Source organism: Catharus ustulatus, chromosome 6, assembly GCF_009819885.2.
Source record: "Catharus ustulatus isolate bCatUst1 chromosome 6, bCatUst1.pri.v2, whole genome shotgun sequence".
NCBI lineage: Eukaryota > Metazoa > Chordata > Aves > Passeriformes > Turdidae > Catharus > Catharus ustulatus.
Window position 1 is genome coordinate 31,748,284 of NC_046226.1, and position 16,197 is coordinate 31,764,480.

Here is a 16,197-nt window from a genome sequence, read left to right on the forward strand (position 1 = left end):
GGAAATGTTTAGGATTTATTTCAGCAATTTTGAGTGTGCGTGAGAGAAATTTTTGTTGAAAATTTTCATATCCCAATGACGCATTGTTGTTATCTGCTCTTTGACTTCATAGTGGACAGAGAGAGAAACAGGTCTGAAACTTAAAGTACCTAATTGAGGTGCCTATATTCATCTATTCATCACCTGCTAGATATTCTCTCCACAACCAACAGAGGGTGATTTATCCTACTTAAAACCTGACTTGGAGTTTCATCTTTTCCTCTATGTATAACAAGCTAAACCAGACAAAAAAACCCACCAGCCCTAAACCAAAGCACACCATACTACCAAAAACTGTAAAGAACAAGTACACAATATAATTACTGGAATACTAACACACCCATAGATTAAATATCCTCTACTTACCCATCTCAAACCTGCCAGGCTATTAAGTTACCTTAAAAACAGATGAAGATTACAAAGGATATAGATCAACAAGTTTCTGAAGCATGTCTGCAGAAGAGATGAAAAACTGATGCATGGCCAGAATTATTTTTAGCAGCTGGTTGTTTTGACATGCATTTCCTTCTAAATCTAAAAAACAAAAAAGATTATTCATATTGAAATCTTGCTATACCTTCATAAACAATTTGCAACAGGTTTTTTCAGAATCCTAATTCTAATCAGGTCTGCTCATGTATGCTATTTCAAAGATAGAAGTAACTTACTAATTTAGAGAGTGCATAATTTTTCTGGTGAGAGCCATATAACAGCTACTATATTTCACTATTCTGTTTGGAAGAACCTTAAAAAATTAGAAAAAAAGAAGAAAAGGCAAGCAAAAAAGCAACTGTGTCTCAAAAGTATTCATAATACCCAGATAATTATACATAATGAACTAAGCCCACCAATGCACTTAAATGCTTGGCTTCAGGCATATGAATGTAAACTTGGAAACAAACCATTGAACTGCAGAGCAAAATAGTTCAGTTACTGATCCATATCAGCTAGTCATTGGTATGACTACACTTATCAAACAGAACAGCAATATTCTCAAGTGTCTGTGAGCCTTTTTGTACAGATGACACACATAAAACCAAAGTGCACACACAGGATAGGATCGGAGACGTGCATAGATGCACATGGAATGAGATACAACATATGCTAGAAACCCAGAGGTGAACCTGTGCATACTCCCTGTGGTGGGTCTGAATGTGCTGCACATCAGCTTGAACTTTGCATTACAAGGATTTCAGCAGAAGAAGGGCTTTAGATTACATCTGTCTTCTGGGTCTTGTGGGGTTTTTTTCCCATATTCCAAAAAGATCAAGGACATGAAATGTAACAGAACACTTTAAAAAGTTTCCATTTCTGCAACAAACAGTTGTGAAAGTGTTTGTAAATATTTACTGACAATGCTCTCCCACAGCAAGTCATAAGAGAACCTAAGTAGCTTGAACTGGAATTTCATGCCCTTTCAAATGCAAAATAAAATTTATCTTTTTGAATAATTTAAAACAGATTAACCTCTATGAGAATAACTGTAGTTATCTCTTTAAAAAGCAGTAGCAGGAACAAGATAGAGAAGCAAAGCACAATACAGCAAAATGGAAGTGGGATGTGAAAGAGCAGATTTCCAGCATATGAAATAACATCTACTGCTGGGGGAGGGAGGAAGAAGGCACTTTAACTTGCACATCACCAACATGGAACATTAAACTTAGCCCATTTGCAAAACAAGATAGTCCATATTAGTTACTGAACAAGAATTTCCATGCCCTTCTACAGGAAGATACCAAATGCATCCACCTTCAGTGATATGGGCAAGGGGAAAGTCTGCCTGTCCTGCAGCCCCACGAATGAGAGCAGTATAGACCACAAGTAACAAGTTCTCAGTTTTACAAAGTTCCTTGTTTATGTTCACACAATTTCGTTCCTTACTGAAAGAATCCTTCTGAGATATAAATTGCCTAGATATTACAGCATGAACATTGAGGGCAAACCAGCAAGTTATGCAGCTAGAGAAGTGGAAAATCTGCAGAGAAAGGCTGAGACAACAAGAATCAATACTTATTCAGGCCTTTAGTATTTAGCATTTTGTACTATTTGAGCATCTTCACTAAGAGTAAGATTATCTTAGGCCTTGTACAGAGAGGCCTGTATCAATTTTCATCCTTTGACAAAACTTGGTGTTCTGCCAGGAGCTCCATCCACTAGCTCTTGTTTAATCAGGAAAACAGTTCAGTATATGCTTAACTTGGAAGCCAAATGGGTATGTGCACACATACTATTAAGAATATACAGCTTCTCATAATGCTCCATATAGATAATTTCCAGACAATAAAGACAGAAAATAACACTCTCTCTCCCTTAGCACTTTCATTGTGTGCATTCCAAAATCCTCTGCTATGACATAACACAGGTATCACTTGGCTGCAGGTTCCCATTTGAATTTTTGTTTTCTAGATGATCTCTCTTCCATTTAGCTTTTTCATGTCACAAAGGTGCAGAGAAAACCAGTGTGTTCTGCCTACTATTAGTAATTAGGTCAACACATTTATGGTGTTTTCCTGCATAATAAAAGTGTATTTATGCTTCACCACATCCAGATCTAATTATCTTGCAAGAGAGATACACTTCATTACAATGACATGAAATTATTTTGCACACATTAAAGCAATACTAGGTTTGGGGCTATCTGTTCTCTCATCCAACTAAAAGGCTCACCTTCACAAAAAACCTTCATTGTATTCATGATGGCTTAAAAAACAAAATAAACACTCTGCAGAATGAAATCTAAGTGTTCCCAGTAGAGCTGAGCAGTGAACAGCAAGCCTGCATGGAACTGAACCAGCACACAATTCACCACGGTAAAGCATCTTTGTGCAGACGGTGGAGCCAGTGGGAGGGCTGTCCTGGCTGTGCTGCAAGCGTGCCTCCGAGTGCCTCTGCAGCACTCCCCTGAACCCCCAGCAGTTTGTTTTAAAACTCCTTTTCATTTCCGTTTGTATACCTGCCTCTAACCACACAGCCTGCTGAGCAAAACCACCGAGTGAACACGAGCTCGAGTGGCATGGGTGTGTTTCAGTTAGTCGATTTACATTAAAGAAAGCTGCAAATTACTGCGCAAACCTTGGCTTTGTCTTACTGCAGCAAAATACAAATAACCAACTGCTCACATGTTTTTGTCCTGAAATTCCCTTATTGTACTAAGATTTTTAATAAATATACTCTGAAACAAAAAACAAAAGCAGAAGTTGGATATACTTTTCCATCATTTAACTCCATGAGTGAAAGCACAATGACAGCTAGTGATAAGTATTTTATGATCATGTAGCAGCATAAAGCCACTAAAATCTACAATTACAAAAGTTCCATTTCTTATGTGAGACTCAGAACACAGAAGGGTAAGAACCTTCTAATCTAGGTCCATCAGCCACCCTATTGCACGATCTGATGAGTGACTCCTTGTAATCCATAATCTGTGATTCAGAAATATCTTAAGGATCTCTTGTTCCTTCAAAGTTTTAGAGAAACAAATTACTCAAAAGTTAGTAAGGCTTTAAGAGTAAACTACCTGCTTTTCTCCAGGTCCTGATGGCCACAAGCCTGTGGTAAATACACTTAGCAGAAAGAGTATGTTTAGTAGAGAAGATTGGTGTACTGAGACCTTCCCTCTGATGCATGAATACAATGACAAGGCAGTAATAAGAACACCAAGGATGTCTTAATCAAACTGAATTTTGCAGGAAAGAAAAGTTAGCTTTTCTAGGTCTAAGAGGCCTTTATTTCATAAGTACCATCTTTATTTCATAAGCAGGTTCCAACTGTATCACCTAGAGTACAATTTGAAATGAATCAGAAGTGAATCACATAGCACTGACATCACATGATCAGTGACTAAGCTACTAAGAACACGAATAACTTCTTGTAAACTCCCTTAAGTCTTCCAGTGGTTATCAAAATGTAGCACCAAAAACAAAGGTATCAACCAGTTGCCAGAAGTTAAGTGCAAAGCTGAAAGTCGTGGGTTGCTATTCTGATGTGCTACACAGAATTCTTCAAGACTTCTGCAATTTTTTTTCTAGCAGTTTAAAGAAGATAGTGTGGGGATGGTGCCATAAATGTCTGCACAGATTATTAAGTCAACATGTGATCTGAAAACTGAGGGAACTTATGTTCCTAGGGTCTCAAGGTTTCAAAGACCTTGATAAAGCACACACATGTATGAAATATGCAGATACATGTGGGAGTACATGGCAGGGTTTAGTGACTGAAATGACAGCCTTGAGTCAATGAATCTGCCTCACATGTACCGCAAAATAACTTTAAAATGGCTAGAAGCAACTAAAACTAAATAAAATATTTTGTGAGTATTTCACAGAGACTCCCTGGAAATGCCCTTTACGAACAGGGAACAGTCTGTTCCCCTTCAGCTTAAAACTTTTGCAACCCATAGCAACCTTCTTACTCCAGACTTACTACTTCTGTGTTGGAATTTGATACCCTGTAACAGAACTGGTCATTTAACTCTCTTCATTAAATTGAATACATTTGGTGAGAATCAGAGTCATAAGAAGCCATCATTCTCCTTATCAGTTGTGACACCATTATTGAGGGTCAGCAAACAGATTTCACTTAAACAAATTTTTTTAATGGCACCTGAACACTCAGTTGATGGCAGATATCAGGGCTAGGAGCCAATATATTCGATTCTGCTGCCCCAATATAGAAACAGCTTTCTCACAATCGTGCTTCAGAACAGTTTAATTTGTTCTTAAAATTCTACAGTGACGAGGACTTCACAGCTTTTGTAGATAACTTATTCCAATGCTTGAGTTTCTCTATAATATAAGAGTTATCCTCTCTATCTAATCAAATATTTTAGGCAACTTGGGCTGCATAAGCCCAGACTCCAGCAGACAGAAGAAAATTTTCTTTACCTTATCAATATATTTTCTCTGTTTCAGGGTTGTATCCCTTACCTATTTTCTGAGCTAAAAGACACCAAATTTGTCCTTTTTTTTATTCCTCAGAGGTAAGGTTTTCTGTCTGTCTGATCAACTTTGATGCTGTTTGCTGAACCCTTTGTAGCTTGCACCATCATGAAAAAAATCTGAGTATAGTACTACAGAGGAGATCTTAGCACCAGACTTTCAATATTATTTTTAATATCCTTTACATAATACCTTTATATACAACTACATTTTTGTGTAAGTAAATGTGCATGTATAATGTATGTACAGAAAACTTGAAAGTACACACATCCCTCTATGCACACACTTAGAGTTTTTGCAGTGATACAGTATCACTAATTATAATTAATACCATTTTCAGTTTTAAAGTCCCTCTTCACAATGAGATCTTTTTCTGAAGAAATACTGTATATGATTGACTTTACCATACTGTTTTTACAACTGATTCCTCTAAGTAGAACTTTGCACTCATCCTTAATGAATCTTTATTTCAAATCATTAAGTGCTTAATATCTTTCAGAAATAATACAACTTAATAAGAATGTCCTTACAAAGACGACACAGTAATTAGGTAATTGAATGTTTTTTTTGGTTTTAGCTGCAGCAGAAAGCAGGTGGAATATTTAGTTCCCCACCTTACACTTAATTCTCTGCAGGATTATGGTATTCCCCTTCGTGCCACAAGAGTGTCATGATGTTTAGCAGACAGCACCAAAAAACTCAGGGAATTGCACCAAAGTTTTGGTTTTTTTGTATCTTTTTAAATTGGCTTGTTTTCCACATATATTTGCAACTATTTAGTTTTACATACATGTATTTACATAAGTAACTGATCTTAGGAAGAAAAACTCCAAAAATAAACTTAGAAGAAATCAGTATTTTCCTGAGAGGAAAGAACTGCACTACTTTGTGATAATTCCTGCACCAGCAACTCTCTAAACAAGCCAAGCAAACACACATGTTAGAAGAAACCCCATAAACTTGGTGTTTCTTCAAGCCTACTCTCTTTAAACTCCTTGCAGAATAGAGGAGGGGGAACCCACTCATGTTCCTCCAAATACTCATAAATAATGCAGATATATCCAAGACAAAAGTGAGGATAATATACATCCAAAAGAATAATAAGACTGGTTTTTGTGAGGGTAGGGAACATCAGGGGAGAAAAATCTCTAGAGAAAATCATTACCTTCTCTCAGAAACAGCTTTTGGAAAGCTACATCTTGCAGAAAGAGCTCTAGGTGGGTAATTCTTTGAAATGAAAACAAGGAGATAAAAAGCTCTTGTCAAAGAGAAATGGGATGATTTTCAGAAATTAAAATGTACTTTGAGAGAAACCAAATGCAATGTGGGTGGAAAGCATTCCATTAGCCTTGGAAATTCAGATGAGGTACACAGAAGATAAAAAGTTTGCATGCACAGACGCACACCACACATTGTTCAACAGCCTATTTAAAATATTGATTTTAGCAAATTCAGATGCGAACTTTTTAATCAAATAGTCTTTTTCTCCAAAGTCTACAAAACATAATTCAAGCATTCAAGACTTTCCCTAAAGCTTTAAGTCATGATACTGGAGCCATGTGAATTTTTTGAGCTGCAGGCAACTCTTGAATAATTCAAGTGTAACGCTTGGCAACACAGCAGTGCTAGCATATGCACTGATGGATAGGAAAAAAACAGACTCCCAGAACAGAACCAGAAACTTCTGAGGCCAGTGTCCCTGTCTGACCACTGAACCCAGATGTGTGCCTGACGCTTGCACTGCAGTGTTTTACAACAAGCTTCCCTCTGACTGTGTGATTGATCAAGCAGTCATGATGATGAAGCCAAAGGTTCAAACTAGTAGACACCAAGCTGCTTGCCTCTGAATGGCTTGAAGAAGTTGCAGATCACTTGGGTCTCACTTCCTGACCTCGATTTTCATTATTGCTGCACCCTCCAGCTCTAATTCTGCTCTATATTCCTCACTTACTGTTTCACTTACATCCCTAAGCTTCCTAGCCATTGCTTTAACTTCTGGGTATATTTCTGGAGCTGGTGTTTACAGATTACAGCAAACTAACTCTAACCCAGCAGCTGGGGATGCCTTCTCACAGTGCCCCAGCAGCAAGGAGGCTGGAGGGACACAGCCAGGACAGCTGACCCAGCTGACCAATGGGGTATTTCATGGCATATCATGTAATGCTTAGCATTTAAAAGCAGGCTGCAAGTTTGTCAGGGCTGCTGTTGCTTGGGAACTGTCTGGGTATCAGCTGGCTGGTGACGGGCAATTAGAATATCTTGCATTGCTAAATAAAAGTTATACTTATTTTTCCCTGTAGTCAATATAAGTAAATAAAAGACTGTTTTCTAAAGAAAAAAAGTCTAAGTTTTCTTCATTTTGTTTTATTACTTACTTCTTGGCTTTGGAAAATTATATTGAGAAAAGTGAAGTCAAATATGCTATAGAGAACTTTATTTTATAGATAGATAGATAACTAAAGTTCTTTTTCTTCAGGAATTTTTTTTCACAGACATCAGGTTAAAAAAGAAATCATTTTCATTTTGGTACAACCACAATTAACTTTAATAGTTAGCTAAACAGCACTTAGAATTCTCCAGAGCAGTAACTACTTTTCTGTTCCCACAATGTCATGCATTCTACAGAGCAGTAATGACTCTTCTGTTCCCACAATGTCATTAATTGATCATTAACATAGTTTCTGTTGCCAGGCAATACTAAGGTTTCTGCACTGTATTTGACCAAATAGCACTCAGATTACTTAACACACAATGATCAACAGCATTTTCACATAGAACAGTAGCATGAATAAAATTTAGCTACTTGGGGGAATTGGAGACCTCAACATTCAGGCCAAGCTTCAAGAGCAAGAGATAGAACCCTGCAAGTTTGTGCAGCGTGAGACAAAAACAAACGATTGTTCAGGCAAACCTGAGAGGAAAAAAGCAAATGGCCATAGTTGCATTCTGGGGTGTGCATTTGCCTTGAAAGAATTTATTGCCTTTGTATCAGAATTTGTTACATAGTAAATTTAATAAAAGGATAAACTCAGTAGTTGAACTGTGATGGTTTTAGCTGTATAGTTTCCATTTTTTTCTGTATTTTAGAGGAGAAAAAGCCTACAGTTCTAAGGAATGAACTTTAACTTGCCTGTTTTGTTGTTTATAAGATGGATATAATATGAAGCTGACTCCCAAAGAATTCCTAAACCTGATATTGATATGAGCAATATAAAAAAATTATTGGTTCATGTAATTACACAATTCAATAATGTAGTTATTTTTTATTCCAGAGAATATGAATTATTATTAACTTGTACTGTCTCAGGTAGCTTAAACCAAACAGGCCACCAGCCTCAGCACCTTTGTGAGATTTTTGATTTCTATCAAGACAATTCTGTGGCATCTTTTATCCAGATTAGATTGAATGTAGTTTCCAGTGTTTCTACAATTTGTTTACAAACATGTCACATTATCACACATTGCGGCAACAAACTAGTTTAGCACAGATCAAATACTGCAGAACAACTTAACATCACAACTTACTCCTATACCTAGCTGTCTGTGACTGTTCTGGCCATTTAAAGTTGTCAATTGCATTAGTTTCACATAAAATTCTATTAAGAACATTGCTAATCTTTGAAGTTGTAATTTTCCACTTCCTTTAAGTCCTCCATGGGTGAAAATTGACATATCTGTATAAAGAAGTAGCTCCACTGCAAACAGTTTATTGTTCATGGGATTTCACATGGGATTCTTCTACGTGGTCTCAGAAATACTTTTTGTTGCTTTCCCAAAGCCTTTTACTTACATCTCTTTAAAGAAACCAAACACAGGGGCACTGTACAGTGACATGTATTTGAAGATGATATTTCTTGATTTCTTTCTAACTGAAGTGTCTGAATTGTAGGATAAGCATAGGTCATCCATATGCTACAGTAAAAAATACTTCTATCATCCAAGTGTAAGAGGCAAGGAGTAGGATCAGAGGTTAAGGACAAAAACACCTTGATAAACAATAACACCTTGAGCTCTTACAGAATTCTCAGCTTTTAAATGATCCTCAGATTTTTTAGGAAGATATAAGTGTTTGAATAAACTATCAAGTGCACTCTTGGAATTGTTTGTTAGGTAATTCTAGGTAACATTTCAGGACTTTACTACAGACAAAACAAGGAGATATCAAATTGGCACTATGTTGAAGACACATGTTGTCCTGATTGCAATTGAGTCTTTAAACACTTGTAAAAACAATTTAAACAGAGGCTTTGCATGGGCATGGAAAAGGCCCTGTGACCCTACATGGTTTATAAGCTTGAATGCATGTTAAAATACCTCACTGGATCTTTGAAAGGTATGTTTGTTTAAAAGAATAAGCATCCTCAAACTTTACACTAGATTTAAAAGGGTAGATTTATCAGATAAAAATAGACACAGTCGAAGGAAAGAAACACAGACCTATTACCATGCACTAACATATAGTGAAGTCACAGAAAAAAAGAAAATTTTCTAGATTAGAAATCAATTTCACAACACATATTCAGAACTTCAAGTTCTCAGTAGCATGAGGATACCCTAGGATGATAAATGTCATGAACATTTAGCAGATACAAAGTTAACAATTTAGGTAAACAGTGAAGTGAACACTGCTAATACAGTTTTCCTCTCTAATCTGTAACACTTTCGGAACTAAATATATTTTATGCATTTATGCAGTCTCACAAAGATTACTACAACAACTAGACATAAAAGTCTGGCTGGGCCACTAAGCATATGCTTCCTGTGTTCTACTGACCTGCCAGAAAACTAGATCCTACTGTGCTGGCTTCAAGACAAAGCCATATTGACTGTCTGCCAGTCAAAAGTACTGGTTTTTTTTGCATGCCTTTTATGTACTACCTAATGGGGGAAAAAATGGATGCAGGGGGTTAAAGTCTCTGTTCCATGTAAAATTCCACTCCACAATCACAATCACTAATGAAGATTTCCTCCAGAATAAATTATCTCCCCCCTGAAGCTGTCATATTTCAGGTAAAGACCTATAAACTACCTTCTTTGCTTCCCTGAACTTACAACTTCAGCCATTTTGTTGCCAAGTTAACTACTTTTAATTATCTCTTTATGAGCTTTTTGTTCAGGACTAATACCTCTGATGTAGAGGTTGCACTGAATCTAACCTTTCTGCAGTTATTGTCTTTTCTAGTTTTTTTAATCATTTCACCCTACCTCCTGCTCTTCCTCTCTATGCACTCTCCTCCCTTCTTTCTTTCTCTTTTCCTCCCCTTCTTTTCTAAGGCGATCACATGTGATGCATTTATTTGTGCTCTACAGTTCTTCTTGCCAATCTAGATAATAGCAGTAACACCATGCTGTAGCTACTTACAATGTTGGGAGGTCTTCTGAGACCCGTTTTGGAACATATTTTGAATCACTGTCCTATACAATCAAATCTCTTAAAACTGGTGAGAGTGGTTTCAAGTCTCTATACAGATGTGCTAAGAAAGTACCAATATTCCTTTCTAAGACACTTCCTACCTTCAATCTCTCAGCATGCTATTTTTCCCCAAAACTCTTGCCTTCACTTACATCCTTGCTTTTTTGTTGCTCTTACTTCTGGCAACTCATTTACAGGATGATTCATCTTCGTCATCCTGATTCAAATTTTCATGGGACTTGGAAGGAACCTCTACTTTTAGCATCTCCTCATCATGCTGTTGAACAAACACTGGTATGATGCTACTCTTTCAGATGTAATGATCACCTACATGACTTCAAACTACCACTCAAGTCCCTCACTGTTTCTGTTGCTAAGCCACACTCCTGTCATTCATCAGTCCAGGCTAAAGGAGATCAAGCATGAGAGGTGAAAGAGCACACACACTAATCACCCCAAAGTGGGAATTTAAGTTAACTGCACTGACTTTTGGATTAACTTGGCTCTCTGGACAAAGTCTTTCTACAAAACATCTTGGAATCCATTTATAATACTACAGCAAAGTTTAGTTATCTCACTTTTAATTTCAATTTAGTATATCCCATTCCTCCTTCCTTCTCACAATCCATGTTGTAAGACAAACTACTTATGCTTGTGTTCTTCACAGCTGTGTGTATGATTCTTAATACCTTGTTAGTGAGACCTTCTTGTGATATTCTCTGCATATACAGCAAAAGCCTGCCAACTTCTCCTTACATACCATTGTTGACAGCAGCCTCTCTTACATACTGTTTGCTTTTTTCAAACTTGACTAATTGAGTCCAGGAGTATAAACTCAGCTGCATCCAGTAGAGAGGAATTGTATTTGTACACATAATCAGCAAGTGCAGTATAATGATAACAAGATGCAGTATACATTCTGAAACATGACACATCAGCCTCTCCATCTCCTCTCTTGCTCTCCTTAAGGTTAGACAGCAAATGAATCAATGGCTTTTTCCAGAAGGTAAAACTTCAAATGTACAAGGTCTTGGGGAGATTCTGTATTTTAAACATTTAAGTAAAACTTGCTCAAATCACAATAATGGCTTTATAGAATAATATAAAAAATATTATAGGTCAGCATATCCAAGCCTGAAGATATAATCTCAGCCTAAACAGAACTATTAGCATAGAGGTTAGAAAATTTCAGTACTATGCATGAAAAGAAGCTTGCCCAATCATTCAAATTTCTTGTAATCATTCTGCAGCTATGCTTTTTCCACACCATTTTGCTCCCTGCCCCAAACCCTCTTCAAAATCTCAGATTAAAGTATTTTTCATCTCTTCCTTTATTGTTTACAGTAATGTGAATGAATTTTGCACTGGTTTTGGTGATAGCTACAAGAGTCTTCTTTAATGAACTTCATTATGCAGGTTATATTAGTATTGTAACAGTTGTATTTCTATTTAAATACCTTAATGGGAAGTTCCAACATAGCTAAGAACATGCATAATTTAATAGAAGATATATAAATGTAGACACTACTATGAATTGTCCAATTGAGGGTCTAAACCTCTGCAGCACACAAGATGATTTTAGCAGTCCTTAGTGAGTCATAACGATGTTTGCTGATACACTACAATTCACCTCGCTTATGTATAGCTTGACAAAGGTCAAGAAAACCCTATCTAGTGAACTACAGTAAATTTTCTAGCTGAAGTGTGAAACCCTTTAGAAAGATTCACATGCATGTGTAGATGAACTGCACAGGTACAGTTGCTTTTCTTCTTTAGCTTAGTCTTTTTAATACACTGATGCCCAGGAATCTGAGAACACCTAAGCATGTCTATATTGCTATACAGTGTATTAGCCAAAAATAATCTTTTACCTAGGGTTTCACCTGCCCTACTCTAAAATCAATCACTTTAATAACTATACTGAATTTTTATAATGTTATGTTTATATTACTGTTTTTTCATAAAAATGTAGAGACATTAATATTGGTCTAGTAGTCACAATATTACAACTACCTGAAGGTCTTATGTTTTAGATATCTTAGGAATAGAGCTGTATAGCACTTCAATGTCTTCACAATAATGAATTGGGGAAGAAAAGAAGCAAAAAAGAAACAAGACATTACTGGCAATTCAATGTTTCACCAGCTTTTGTCAGACATGCATTTCTCTGCACATGCTGATTAGAAGGCTTTAAAGTTTAAAAAAAAACCCAACAAACTCATTTAAAACAAATGTGAAAGATTAGTCATTGTTTACACAGTATTTATGCACTGTACCAGTAGATCAGCACAATGTGTTACTATTTAACTATATAGATAATTATTTTAGAGCTGAGTGGGTGTTCAAGTACATTCATTTTCTTAGGACTACTTCTGAAAATAAGACTTTGCCCTATATTCTTTGGGAGTAGCTCAAAGCACTGAAAGACTCAGTATTAGCAAACAGATGTGCTACTTTATAAGTAAATTATTCAGAATCACTTTAAATGTCTTTAGCAATAATTTATTAAAATAATATTGAATATAAACTCATTAAAAAGTTGGAAAAGGAAACCAGGGATACACAGCTTAGGCAATGGTTACATTTATCCATATTTCGATTCAGTTATCCATTTGTCCTTTTACAATATGAAAAGTTTCAAAAAAGTCATTGTGATTTCTGTTTGGATTCTTTCTGTTTTATAAAGAAACAACTTTAATTCTACGGTGATAATGGAAAAAACAATCCAACATTATCTCGCCTGTATAAAAATAGCCCCTCTTGTTTAAAAATGTTCAATATAAAAATGTTGCTAACATGCATTATGAGAATGCTATTGCAATATGCAAAAATACAATGATTACTTGCTAAAGTTTACAAAATTGGTACTTGTAGGAACAACAAAACTACTGTTAGAAGTGTGGATGATTGGAATTTGTCTGGTTCCCTCAAGAAAAAGCAGTAGGCATTGTAATCTCTCAGCCTATATTACACACGTCTGCATAAACACATCCATCAACCAAAACTACAACCACCTGTAGCACAGACAATTCTCAGTTAACACCTTTCTACTCCACCAATAAATCAATTTAGTTCCCTACTAAGGGATTCAAATATAGCCAAGACAGAAACAAATTAATAAGACTCTAAACACCTCCAGGCACTCACCAAAAGACTGAATGCAGGTTTCAAGAAGGTCTTCCAAAGTGGCTCCTTTGGCCAGGTGCCCCAGCGGCACCATCATGACCTGAGTATGATTGGAGAGGCTGGGACAGTGGCTGCTCTGCTGCAGCTCCAGAGCTGATTCAGGGGCAGTGCTGCATGCTTGGACAGGTTGCCTAGAAGAAAGCACAATAGTGAAGTAAATACAAGAAGATAGACTGGCAAATTTTACACTGCATGGGAAAGGAGGAGAGAATTAAAGGACAATTAACTCCTTCTAGTTAGGGTGCTGAAAGACATAACCCTCCCACTTATTATGTATGCCAAAAGGACTGCTCAGTAAGTGACTTTTTTTCTGCTCAATGTCAGATGCAGAGCACATGGGTATAGAGCTCCCTGAATGATCTCTCAGGATTATCAGAAATCTTATCTCTTTCTTGGAGAGTACGCAATAGCCTACCACCAGCTGTTTGTGTGCCCACCAAAGCAAAGGAGAAGAAAAATATAACTATTACACACATTGGAAAACACCAGACTAGCTTTATTAATTTATCTCAAAAAGTCACTATTAAGTAAACAAAATATCAGCATGACCTAATAGTGGAGGTATTTCACAATAAAAACAAATGTAATAATTTGCATATATACTATTATTATATATACTATACTATTTGCATCTATACTATTATTTCCTATTGTTTTAAAATAGTATACATGAGCAAATATATGTATTTGATAACAACCATAAATGAGACCAAAATAATCTAAATGAGACCACACATTTAATTTTAGTCTTATGTTCTGACCATATAATACCTTCTACTTCAAGAATGTGTATGTTTATGGATAATATTGAAGGCAATTCCTTGCCTGCATACAAGTTCATATTTCTGTATGAAATAGTTAATTGGATCAATACTGTATGGATGAAAAGTGAGTAAATATATTTGCCTGCAAATACCAGGAACCACTGCAAAATCTGACTTCAGAGTATAACCATACAGCTCACAAAAGAACAGCAAACACTGCTGTTTCAATAAAACTTGGGTTTATTTCAGGGACTCGTGAAATTTCAGACACTCCACAGCCTTCCTAAACAAGTGACTCCAGCATCTTTCAGCTGCTATCTTAGGCTTTCACATAACTTTTCTTGGAACACGATGCAAGGTTCTATTAATCAGCTGATAGCGCCAGGAAGAAAAGGCATAGAAATTCCTCCAGCGTGAGCATTCCATACAAATAGCAGAAGTAAATTCACAGACATCCCCGAACAGGCACTCCTCTTGAAGTTAAAAATATGCATGCCTTATGAAGACAGACTGGAGCCTACCTCATGCCCGTGAAAGTCCAGCCTTATCCTCACCTTTCTGTCTCACTTGAGTGCTGGGAAAGCCACGAAACTGCCCACGCTGTCAGTTACAGCCCAACACTGATCCCAGGCCGCCATAGTTTGAAATTCAGGAAAATACACGCCTGACCCTTCAGAGGCAGTGACCATCACTGAGCTCCTCCGTAGTTAGGCTGACAGTAGCTGACATACAAATGTTCTCTTCCCTTCCCCCTTTTTCTCAATTTCCCTCCTAGCTTTGTGATCTGACTTCCTGTTCTCATATAAAAAGAACAAGAGCCTGATCAGCTTTCAGTGTTTTCTTTTCACAAGCTTAAGCCCCACTCCTAGCTTTATTCCAGTGCCTCCTCAACACAGGGCAGAGGAGCCCAGCAACCAGTAACAAAGTAGGAGCTAAGGCAGAAGATATTTCAGGCTTTGGCAACACAAGGGAGAAAACCTGAAGTTTCCATACCTGAAAAAAGTTTATAGTAATACCGTGGCCAACTTGGCCACGCTGGACAGGCAAAGCTCAGCCGCTGTCACCTCTGGTTACTCGTTAGAATAGATGCTCTCGCAGCAGCGGCCCGGCATGGCAAACAGAAGAAAGCGGGACTGAGGGGCAGAGGGGAACGCCCGCGCTGCATCTCCACTCGGCGGTGGGAGGACACGGCAAACAGGCGGCCCCGCAGCAGGTGCCGCTCCCTCCCGGCCGGGCGGGCGGTGAGAGCCGCGCTCCCTCCGGGCCGTGCCGCGGTACCGAGCCCGGGCCGCCCCTCCCGCTCGGCCGCCGCTACGGCGAGGCTCTCCCTGCACTGACCCGGCGCACACTGCCATCCATCCCACAGGCTGAAACTAAATCCTCCCCCGCTCGGCTTCCCCCGTGGCTCTCTCCTCTCGCGGCCCCGCTCCGGAGGGCCCCGCAGTGCCACCCCCGCGCCCCACGGCAGCCCCCGCCCGCCCCGCCGGACACCGCACGCTCTCCGACACCGAGCCGGTACCCTCCGTGGCGGGAGCGCCGCGGGCATAGAGCGGCACGGCAAACTCACTGGTTTTCTCTCCTCTTGCCCAAGGTGCCCATGGCAGCGGCAGGCCGGCAGGCAGTGCCGGCGGCGCGGGCAGCGGGGCAGCGCGGCGCGGAGCAGGCCGGGCGGAGCGGCGGGCCCCGCGCATCGCCTCCTCCCTCCCGCCTCGCCGCTCTCCCGCGCCCGTCTCGCCTCGGGAGGAGTCTGAAACCCAGTCAAGTAGGGCAGCGGCGGCGGCGGCCGCCACCCGTGACGAGCGCTGGCGAAGATCTTATCGGTAAGAGGAAGTTCTGAGCTGGGGCTGCTCTTCTCTGA

General features: G+C 38.6%; 1 protein-coding gene across 1 annotated transcript in view; it reads right to left on the minus strand.

The window, feature by feature from the left end:
• Positions 1-15,988, minus strand: part of RASGRP1 (RAS guanyl releasing protein 1) — a 36,901-nt gene extending 20,913 nt beyond the window's left edge. The window contains exons 1-3 of the mRNA XM_033062453.2: positions 15,907-15,988; positions 13,537-13,706; positions 468-573 (exon numbers count right to left, since the gene is read on the minus strand). Of these exons, the coding sequence (XP_032918344.1) occupies positions 468-573; positions 13,537-13,706; positions 15,907-15,938 (308 nt within the window). The 5' untranslated portion in view covers positions 15,939-15,988. The remainder of the gene's footprint in view (positions 1-467; positions 574-13,536; positions 13,707-15,906) is intronic.
• Positions 15,989-16,197: the final 209 nt, after the last annotated feature.